This window comes from Trachemys scripta, chromosome 15 (assembly GCF_013100865.1).
Source record: "Trachemys scripta elegans isolate TJP31775 chromosome 15, CAS_Tse_1.0, whole genome shotgun sequence".
Lineage (NCBI taxonomy): Eukaryota > Metazoa > Chordata > Testudines > Emydidae > Trachemys > Trachemys scripta.
In genome coordinates, this window is record NC_048312.1 from 17,459,445 (window position 1) to 17,470,761 (window position 11,317).

General features: G+C 38.3%; 1 protein-coding gene across 3 annotated transcripts in view; it reads left to right on the forward strand.

The window, feature by feature from the left end:
* LOC117887896 (protein HIRA) overlaps positions 1-9,615 on the forward strand; it is a 63,523-nt gene extending 53,908 nt beyond the window's left edge. The window contains exons 20-25 of one of the 3 annotated variants that reach the window (XM_034790636.1): positions 484-542; positions 1,699-1,804; positions 3,346-3,468; positions 5,259-5,422; positions 7,560-7,648; positions 8,628-9,588. In XM_034790636.1, coding sequence (XP_034646527.1) covers positions 484-542; positions 1,699-1,804; positions 3,346-3,468; positions 5,259-5,422; positions 7,560-7,648; positions 8,628-8,744 — 658 coding nt within the window. In that variant the 3' untranslated portion in view covers positions 8,745-9,588. Of the gene's footprint in view, positions 1-483; positions 543-1,698; positions 1,805-3,345; positions 3,469-5,258; positions 5,423-7,559; positions 7,649-8,627 lie in introns of all 3 variants that reach the window. The other 2 variants (XM_034790637.1, XM_034790635.1) reach the window with 2 other exon arrangements.
* Positions 9,616-11,317: the final 1,702 nt, after the last annotated feature.

Genomic DNA, 11,317 nt, shown 5'->3' on the forward strand with positions numbered 1-11,317 from the left:
TTCCCTGATGGGCCGCGCGCCAAAGGTTGCCGATCCCTGAGCCAGAGTATGGGCCTAGGAGTCAGAAGGCATGGGTTCAGTTCCCAGCTCTGCTGTTGTCTCACTTTGTGACCCTGGACAGTTCACTTAACCTCTCTCTACATTCGTTTACTTATCTGTAAAATGGGGCAAATAATTCATACCTATCTCACAGATGTGTTGTGAGACTTAATGTTTGAAAAGTGTGATGAGATTCTCTAACAGAAAGGGCCATAGAAGTGCAAATAATTCTTTTTATAATCCTTTTCGGAAGCAGGGGTGCATACCGCTCAGCTTTGCTATTTTCTGCCTTGCCAAAATTGTGTTGTCAAAATAATGAAGAAAATATTAAGTTACAAATTTTAATCAGGAACATTCTAGAAACTGATTTGTTATAAGATTGGCATATTCATTTCTTTTTAATGTATAGCTTTCCCTCCTCCCCCATCTTTTCTCTCCCTTCAGGGATGTTCATAAACAGTCAGTGGTTGTTAAAGACGAGTCTCTGCAAACAATATTAGCAGGTAATGAAAGGGCACGTTTACCTGCCAACCTTAGTCTTTCAGTCCTCCTGTAATATATTGAGCCATTAACGAGTGTGCTAAAATTCTACCTACCCCTATAAAGCAAAAATAAATAGGTTTTCTTCTGTACATAGTTGGGTGTTAAATGGAAATCACTGGATAATGTTTGATTACCACAGAAACAATCAAGATAAAAATATAAGGAGATAGCAAACTATTAAGGATCCTGTAATTTGTTTTGTTTTTAAATGTGGAAATGCAATGTTGTAGAGTTATCATGAAACACTTTCTAATCTGGTGTATAAATCCCATAACACTATTGCAGTCCCCAATGCATATCTTGCATATAATCAGATATTTTAAAACTTAACTGATCAGAAATTATCTGAATTTAACAAATCTGTTTTCTGCCCTTGCCAGTATCTGGCAAAAAAAATCAGCGTTACAAGAAACGCCCTGGCCTTCTATCTGGATTTAATCTTAGTAGTATTAATCAAAGGCAGTTCGAGAAGTATTTGTATCTGTGTGTGGTATGAACCCAGCAGACTGCAGAAGTCTTTTCAGACAGACAACCACAAGCCCTGGTCAATTGGTCCTGTGCTCAAAACATGCTCCGTAGGACTGTAGAATCAGAACACGTTGTTAAGCAGGAGATAATGAATATTTGAGCATTACAGCATGTTTATCCACACCTTCCCAAGCATAGTTTGTTAGGAGATTGGCCTGGAGATACCTGTAAACTAAAGGGTTTATTTTTAAAGATGACAGAAAAATAATTGGGTGAATATTCTGCCCTGAGATACTGCAAATATTTCCCTTTTAACCAACCCTTTATGTATATTGCAATTTCTCCAGATTATTTAATGATAGTTGCAAAGAAATGACACATGTAATAGTACACAGAACTCAGTGCTAAGAGCCCTGGCTTCTAAATGCAGCTCTGCTACTGACTTGCTTATGTGCATTCAGTGAGTTACTTCACCTCTTTGCCTCAGCTTCCCTGCCAGTAAAATGGGAGTAACACTAGTCTCACCTGTTTCAGTAGGGCTCTTGCGAGGATTAATTAATGGCTGTATAGTACTTTAAATGTGTAGTGTTTTAAATGTTATGTAATGATTACTTCGGAGGAAATCATGAGATTTGATTTAATCTGTAGGAAGTGATACATCTGTCTCTCAAATTTTGCTGACTCAGCATGGTATACCAGTAATGAGCCTGTCTGATGGAAAGGCATATTGTTTTAATCCTTCTCTTTCTACGTGGTAAGTTGCACATTCTTTCCTACCTTTTATAAAGTTGGCTGTGATAGCATGCCAGTTCTGATTTACTGCCCCTTAATTCTGTACTCTGAAAACTAACCCGAGCGGAAACACTGGGCTTGTCTTCTACTTTGCTCCCCATGTACTAGTACATGGATGGCTGGGCCAGTCCCTTTCATGTTTTTATAATTCAGTACTGTTTAAACTAAGCCTTGTAAATTAAAAGCTTAAACTGAAATTTATTTCCTTACCCTTTTTTCCCCACCTGTTACATATATACTCTGATTTGTTGTCGTAGGGTTGCTTGTAACTAACTGGAAGTTGACATGGATTTAAAATGGTTTGGTCATTCAGACGTTCATAATTTCTGAATGTAAAATAGTCTTTGGAAAAAATTAGTCCAGAACAGCTGCCAGGAAACTTGGATGCTCTCTTATATTTAGACGGTAGTTTGTGTGTTTAGATTAATATTTCTTTAAATAAATCGGAGGGAAAACACCCCAGAGAAAATCTAATTTTTACTGCCTAGCACTAGTCCATGTCTGTCACAGCCTTGATATTATTCACAGTTAAGGTTGACCTTGAACTTAAATCCTGCTGTCTTTTTCTCCACAACAATTAAACCATTGAAGAATGGAGGATGGAATCTGAATTTCCTGTCACTTTTCTGTTTGTGCCACATCCTCAGATTTATATAAAAGAATAGTCCCTTAGTCACCAGCTCAAATTAACCATGATTAAACAATTAAGATTACTGTAAGTATTTGTGCCATTGTGTATCTTAGTTGTCTGGTAAGCATACAAGTGGCATTCATTTGAGCAATCAATTCCCCAGCCTGTCAAACCTATGTAGATGATAGCCTTAATTAGGTGTAGGAAGTGGGAGTTGTAGCTGTCAACTCTCCCCTGTCAGTATGAAGGAGGCATCATATCTTCAGTGTAAGGGAAATGCCAGAATGGCTGATCAGCAGTCTGAGAGTAGGATCTGATGTGTGGAGGGTCTTGGAGTAAAGTTAGTTTCATGATGAGAAAGTAATTACCTAGGTTCCGTACAGCCTTGGTCCTACAGAGGATTTGAATTTTTGTTTTCAATCTGGAACCTGTAAAATGTGCTGGTGGATTTTCTCTTATGCTTCTCAGAGCTCCAAGCCAAATCCTGTTTAGGTTATGTGACTAATCCCATTGACTTCAATGGGACCATTTGTGTAAATAAGGTGAGCAGGATTTGGCCCAAAGCCTTGTACATTGCACCAGTGTGTATCATTAAATTTATTAATCTAAATTTGGGTTATTGTTGATTATGTACTAGATGTATTGTATGACTTTTGAACCAACCTCTGTACTTCTGCATAATTTAAGCACTATACCCAGATGTAGAGACACTTTTCTTAACCTGTGTATTATATAATTTTAACATTAGCTTTAATAATTTTTTTATTGTGAAAATGCAAATCGAGTATAAAGCAGAATAGAACAGAGTCATCTGCCACCTGATCCACCATTCACTGTGTTGTAATATGTTCTTGTTTTTTTTCCCCCCACAGGAATCTTGTCTCTGACAAACAGGACTCCTTAGCACAATGTGCAGACTACAGGAATAGTTTACCATCCCAAGAAGCCATGCTGTGTTCAGGACCCTTAGCCATAATACAGGGACGAACATCAAAGTATGCATTTAGACATTTTATTTGTGTTCGCTGATCAGCCAAGTGGTCTGTTTCTGCTTCATATACAGTAAACTAAATTGCCTGGTGTTAATTTCTGTTGTGCTGTCTAGTTTCAGCGTGACTGAATGCTTGAATTACTTAGTTATTTTCAGAAATATCAGTGGGTTGGAGGGCTAATCTGTCAGATTCGTACAGAGAGTATGTTTAAGCCTTACATCTTTGTAACCTTGTATCTGTTTAGCTCAGAGAATATTTGGGTAGTAAGAAGGCTGCACACTATGCTTAATAATTCTACTTTTATAGTTCTTCCTTACCTGTTGGTGCAGTGTTTCTCATTTATGTTTATAGAATATCACTTTGTTTATCTAAATTGGATTTCTTACATTTTGCATTGTGATTTTATAACTTACTTATTGGACCATCATCCCAAAAGTGGTTTGGTCTACAAGCTTCAACTTTGGTTTATTCAGTTGTCCTTAGTTGGCTTATTCTGTGGAGACTGAGAATTTTAGGGAAGATCGGATGGTTAATTAGTCATTTGCTGCATATTTTTAACTTCTGATCACACCACCAGGGAACAGCAAGAGCCAGCGGAGGTGTCCATAGACAGCTCAGTGGCTCATCTTCACTTGCTACTCACATCCCTGGTTTCTAATTTATATACTCTCTCATAGCCAACTTTGATTTTATTTTACTAATTTTTATGCCCACATGAGAGAGGCTGTAAGTAGGGTAATTGGACTTATTTTCCTTCTTTCCTTTTAAAAAAAAAGTCAAGAAAATTAGGATTTAAAAATAGAAAGAATGGAAATAACAGTTTGGATTTATTTTGTAAAAAAGAAAATATCCAGATGAAAAATTAGTTAAGGTTTGTAAAGATGTTTTAGTTACTTCAAAAAGTAACTTTATTAGAACATTGTAGTTAACTTAAAAAAAAAGAATTTCCAGCCTTTTACAAAGACCATTTATAAAACTAGCCTTCATTTAGTTTCCTGGCTTTCACACTCTTCTGGGTGGGGGTTCAGGAGTGTTCTAAAGGGTTATATAAACATACAAGAAGACAGCCCCTACCCTGAAGAGCTTATAATGTTAAAGACAAAAACCAGATGAAGGGAGGACAAAAGGGATGCAGCATACAAGCAAAGTGATCAGGATGATGATAGGAACTTACTGTGTTAGTTTCATTTTGTCCATTTTCTTATATATTTCACTTTATAATGTAAATGAAACTATATAAACTGAGCTTTGCTGTGGTGGAGGGGAGTGGTGCACACTCAGGATTGAAGTGGGCAAGAGGAGGGGGTTATGGGAGTGGGGAGGAGAAAGGAGAGAAGTAAATGAGGAGGTGGTGGAGAACCAGTGGACAAGAGAGAGTGGGTTTGGGCACCTGAGAGGTTGCAGTGGTAGGAGAGGGATGGGTGACAAGGGAGAAGTGGTCAATGACAATATAGTAAAATCCAGTTTCCAAGTTGAGTGAATGATGATTTCAGGTGGCTGTGGAAGCTCCTATTGGTTACTGCTCCCCAGGTGGAAAGTCTGAAGGGACTGGGGGATCATTGAACCTAGTGCCCTGGTGGTTCAGTCTGGGTCTGGTGCCAATGTAGACAGGTCCAAGGGTCTTTCCATCTGTCAGGTGCAGAAGATTTATAGGCAGTGGCCTTTGGCAGTAGAGGTGCAAACTGGGAAAGCACCAAATACCATTGATATGTGAAAGACTAGAAGAATAGCTTCTGCACTAGGGGAATTTTTTTCTAATTGTTCTCTGACTTTGTGCCATGTTTGGTTTATAGTTCAGGAAGGCAAGCTGCAAGACTGTTCTCCATGCCTCATTTAGTACAACAAGAAACAACACTGGCTTACCTAGAGAATCAGATAGCAGCGGCACTTATGTTACAATCCAGTCATGAATACCGCCATTGGCTCCTTATCTATGCACGGTACCTAGTTAATGAAGGTGAGGTCTGATATGCAATGCTATTTCTTTGCAGATCTGATGGATTTTTCAGAACTCCCGTATTCTCATTATGTATGTGACTGTTCTCAGTGTCCTTTTGTTTGGCACCTTTGTGGTTATTTAAAAAAAAAAAAAAAACTTCAGCGCATTTGCTTCCGAAGGTGGTCCATAGTGGAGGCTCTTTTGCTTGTATGTTAAATATAGATAGTGTACTGGGAGGAGAAGTGCCATCTCTGGATTTAAGTATAGAAATACACATTACTTAATAGTCAAATTATCCCCCAGGATCTATATACTGTCCCCAATAGCAGCTGCTGCTGGATGCTGTAAAACCCTCATAAAGCATGTAATTTTTAGTAATACACCATGAGGAAAATTTATTCCTGACTCAATTGGTGATCACATTTTGTCCTGCAGCAGAGGAATTACTAACCCTTTGTGACTTTTATCATGGCTAATATAGCTGCAGAAGTTCTACTCTTATTCATGTAAATGTCTAAACTGTAAACAAAAATCTGCTAATCTATTTAATGTAATAGCTTGGAGCCGTGAGTTACATAGGTTAATTTTTGTTTATGCAAAGAAGGGGGTGGGGAATAACTTTCCATTTGGTAATTTCCAATTTTTGAGTATCTTCTTTTCTACATTATGAAATAAGGATAACCAACTAGCCTTCTCTGTCTCTTTCAGATTTTACAGCTCTCTAGCATATCTCCACTTGTCTGCTTTCCAAATTAAATGGTCCCCCTTATCTTAATCTCTCCTACATGGGACCTTCTCTTCACCCACATAACCATTTTACATATGGGAAAACTGTGGCAGAGGTGAAGTGGCTCACTTACAGCCACACATTGAATTACTGGCAGAATCAGAATCAAATTCAGGAGTTCTTGCCTCTCAGTCCCAAATTCAATGCACTAGATTACACTTCTCTAAATAAATGTGGTTCTCTCACTCCCTCCTTAACCAAGTTTAATATTTGATTCTTGATTTGTCCATAATGACACCTAGTTATTTTTCTAAGAAGTTAAAACTAATTCAGAACCTAACTGGCAAACTGAAAAATACATTAAACCTACTCTGAACATTCAATTTTGCTCAGTGTTTTATGCCACTGCACTGTTCACCCAGTCTTCCAGATTAATAAATGCTGAAATATGTAGATCATTGTATTGATCCTATTTATTCCTACATAGATTCCTAATTCCTAACCATTTTTTAAACTCTGTTATAAGACTTTACCTCTCATCCTGTGATTTCCAAATTACCTTAAATACACTTGCAAAAGTTTTTTTTTTTTTTTTTTAAATTGGGCTTCTGCCCTTTTTGTTACTTTCTGATGTAAAGTTGGCTTGAAAAGTTTTTGTGTGTGTTTTTTAAAGGCCTTCATCTTGGTTTTTTATCTGATAAGTTTAAAAAATGTCAAGTCTGGTCTTTCCTAGTTTTCCTCTTGGGATCCAGGGGCTGAAGGATCTTTAGTGAGGATCTGGAAGCATGATTATTACAAACCCTCTCACCTTAATATAACAGGCAGGGATGTTGAGTCTTTATCAAAGACATTCTTTTTCCAAGCTGTTTTTAGGTATTGGCATTAAATATGTGTTAATCAAAAAACCCAAGTTTTAAACAGTCTTACTAAAAATTTAATTCTTCTCTCAATTACTCAACTTTCAGTCTGACTTTTTTGTGGTGTCATCATTTCAACAGTTACCGGAGTCTACCAGGGCAGACATGTATAACACAAAAAACAAGCTGACATTTTTTTTGGGGGGGGGGGCGGCAGGTTCGGAAAGGAGGGGTGTCTTTCAGGTTGTATTTATAATAAAAAATGTGATAATCATTCCATTGTTTTTCCTATGTAGATCACTTTTAACAGCCTTTTTGTGGAGAACTGTTGATAAAACTTTTTGGAAGTTCTAGAATAAATCCACCAGCCTGTCTTTATTTACTGTTTTAATGTTTCAATAATTCTTATTGGTTAGGGAGGAATAATTTATCTTTACAGAACTCATATTGGTTTGTCCTTATGTTGTTCTTGTCTAGATACTTGTAACTCTGTCTTAAATTATATGTCATTTATATTGTGTAGTGGGCATAATTTCATGTTTATGAATGTTTTATTTCTGGTAATTCTCAGGGTTTGAATATCGCCTGCGAGAATTATGCAAAGATTTATTGGGTCCAGTCCATTACTCAGCTGGAAGTCAGTGGGAATCAACAGTAGTGGTAAGTGCTGGTTTTCGTTTTTAAATAAAGTAGGGGAGACATTCCTTTTGTGTATAAACTAGACAGTTTTAATTTAAATTACTGAATGTACTTTACATTTCCTCTCATAGTTTATTTTGGTAACATTTAAAAGAACACCTCCAAAGTTGAGAACCCAAAATTTGATTTACCCTTAAAAGTGTCATCTGATAGGTAATTTCCAGCTTTTATTTTAAAAGTTCACTGCTAAGGCTTTCATGCCATTGTTTTGGGGTTCCATGTTTTTTTTTTTTTTTTTTTAAAGGGAGTTTTCACTTAACTTAAATACTGTTTCTAAAGCTGTGCCAGCATGGTGCTGATTCACAAGGAAGGAAGTAAATTGTATGAGCCAAGCCTTGACCAACCACTGTTTCTTAAGGGAGAAGATATGTCTGGTTAATATGTTTGTGTAACTTTTTAACTGTTGGGAAGGTTGATAGCCCTTTAACCTCAAGTATACTTCAAATTGAGTAGCAAGCAAGCAGTCTCCAAAGACTTTAATCACTGTGGAATCCCTTCCATTCTATATCTAATCCATCCTTTCCATTACCTAAATAGTAACCTCCTTTATTCTCTCTGGCACTGTATACAAACACTTAACAATCCATTATCTCCACTGATGCTGTCTAACATACCTAATAGATGGAACAGGTCGCACCTTCAGTGCTCTCCGTTCACCAGGTATGTACCTTTGAAAGGGCTGATATGCCAAAGAAACATGTGCCCTTCAAAGAAAAGTTCCACATTCTATCACCACATGGAAGCAGCAACAAGAACATTTAATATGAACTCCTAAAGACTTTATTATTATTACTGTTGACATCTAAATAACAGGAGGTGACACCAAATAAACAGCTCTCTAAGATAAAGAGAGACCACACTAATCTTAAGTGAATCCTGTATCAAATGTCTGCATTAATGATATAAAATAAATTTGAGGATTTTTGACGTTTTTGTGCAGGGTTTACGAAAGAGAGAGCTACTGAAAGAACTGCTTCCTGTCATCGGACAGAACCTCCGTTTCCAGAGGCTTTTCACAGAATATCAAGAGCAGCTAGACATCTTGAGAGACAAATAGTATTTCCCCAGATTTTCCCTGAAGGGCATGGTCTAAGGGAAACTGCTGAACCGCATTAACCAGAGACAGAAGAGGAGAAAGCCCGGCCAGAATGGGACACTCCTGAAAGGGGCAGTACCAGAATGGCCCCACATCTTTCATGAGTGCTAAGCTTTAATTTCTAAAGAAGCTCACAAAGGCAAATGTGGAAATGAGTGGAGGAGCTGGACCTGTTTTCCAAGTGGAATTTGAACATCAAAGCTGTGGCCTGTGTTCCTACAGAAGGTTGTGGATCTGTACTTCAGGGGGGTCCTTTTGGGTCTGGATCTCATTGTGATATCAAGGAGACTAGCTGAGAACAGTTTGGGGATTTTTTTGGATGTCCTGTGAAAAGCACAGTACTTCAGAGTACACTGAGCAGCATATTAACCCTGTTCAGGGTTTTTTGCCTGAGGATTGATTGAGGCTCAACACTATATTGAATTAGATGAATGAGCCATATAAAAAGAAATTTCATAAAATATTAAGGTATTATGCAGCCAATAGACTCAAACCTGTGAATATAATTATAAGAGGCTGTTCTAACACAAGGACTATTTTTGTACTAGAATTTGCTAACTTGTAATATGGAATTTTATTTGGCCAATAATCAGGATTTCCCTACAAGTAACCTTGTAGGAAATTTAACTCTAATTATGACAGCTATGTTGCTGAATAATTGTACCAAAATTAACCTGTCATCATCTGGTTTTTAATTTTTAACTGTTTGTAAAGGAGAGATTTTTGGGGGTGGGGGGAATCAAAGAGGGTGGCTCTTTTTGTATGTACAAAAATAAATGAACACTGCATTGGATTAAAAAAAAGATGGTCTTGCTCTGGATATTCATGTCTTCTTGTAGCAGCATTAAACAATAATTCAGGTTGAATCATGTTAAACATGTATAGAAATCAATATTGAACTAATGTTATCTGGGTGATCTTTTCTCTCCAAGTGCCAGAGTAGTGAATCTTAACACTGATTTTACTGTAGTGATCTAGAATCTTGTTTTCGTAACTACTACTACTTCAGGTAGTTTCCCTTTGGGTACTCTACTTGAGGTGTGCATGTCCACCTTCAATCAGAAGATTTCAGTGGCAATACCTGTTCGTCTTGTTCATGCACCATATGCATCCTTGAGTCCCATACCAAGGATATATGGGCAAGATACTACCAATTCTAAGCACTTGACTAAGAAGGCAGTACGCTCTTTGTCTTCCACTGCCTCATCGGTACCTAGACCATCAGTACAACTGGAACAGTGAGTCCAGCCTTCGGTACCTCACAGCTCTACAGCTGGGACTCACCAGGTCACTGTATTGGCTCACCCAATACCGCAAGAGTTCAGGTTCTCAAAGGTAGTCCTGTAAAAAGCAACAGAGGGTCCTGTGGCACCTTTTAAGACTAACAGAAGTATTGGAGCATAAGCTTTCATGGGTGAATGCCCACTTCATCAGATGCAAGTAGTCCTGCTGGTTTCCGAGGAGGCTGTCTCTCCTCTGAGTTCAAGACCTCTGGTACCACAACCAATTTTATCTCCACTATTTCACCTTTCTCCAGGACCACCTGCCTCCCCAGTACTCAACACCTTCTGAAAGATGGCTGATTATTCTTCCATTCCCCCACTCCACCAGACTATGAAAGGGAGTTCTTCAGACTCCCAGATTTCTGTGCAGGTTTCTGCTGACTGCCTACCTATATTTGTTTAACCAGAACCTGGACTGTTTAGAACACTTTCAGGCTTCTACCATCAAAGTCCACCAAACATCCACCTGGTACAACTAACCCTGGATGCACCCACCATTCCCATATGGTCCGCCCCAGTGGGCATACTGCGATCCCTGGGCTATTTATCAGCAACTGTTTTCTGAAGTGCGCACTGCTCATGTAGATCATCCCAGGGAACATTCTTCAACTCCTTCTGTTTCTCCTAAACAATCTCCAATGAGGATACATTCGAGGACCAGGAAAGGAGAGCTGATGAGGAGGCTACTCCATATTCTAATATTTCTTCTTCTTCCCCAGTTGAAGTTGTCATCCCCTTCGCCGCCTCACGATGATTTCAAATAATTTCAAGATCTGATGAAGAGGGCAGCGGACACCCTTTAGATCCCATTAGAAGTAGTGCAGGAGACACATCACAAATGGCTCGACATTTTCTATGCACCATCGTCAGCCCGGGTAGCCCTTCCTATAAATGAAGCACTATTAGAATCTGGCAGATTCCTGCTACTGCACCCCCGTCAGCTAAAAGACTATTGAAAAAGTATTGTCCCAGCTAGAGGCTTGAGTTTTTATTTTCCCACCCCAGACCGAATTCTTTAGTCATGGATGCAGTGAATGAGCATCATAGACAACACCATCCAAATACTACATCTAATGACAAGGAGCACAAACTCTTGAACCTTACTTTTCTGCTACTCTGCAATTCCATTTGCTAATAATCAAGTGATTCTGGCAAAATACAATCACATTAATTATACAAAGTGTACCTCTTTTATTGAATATCTGCTAAAAGAGCACAAAGAACAGTTTTAAGCCATCATTGCAGAAGAGC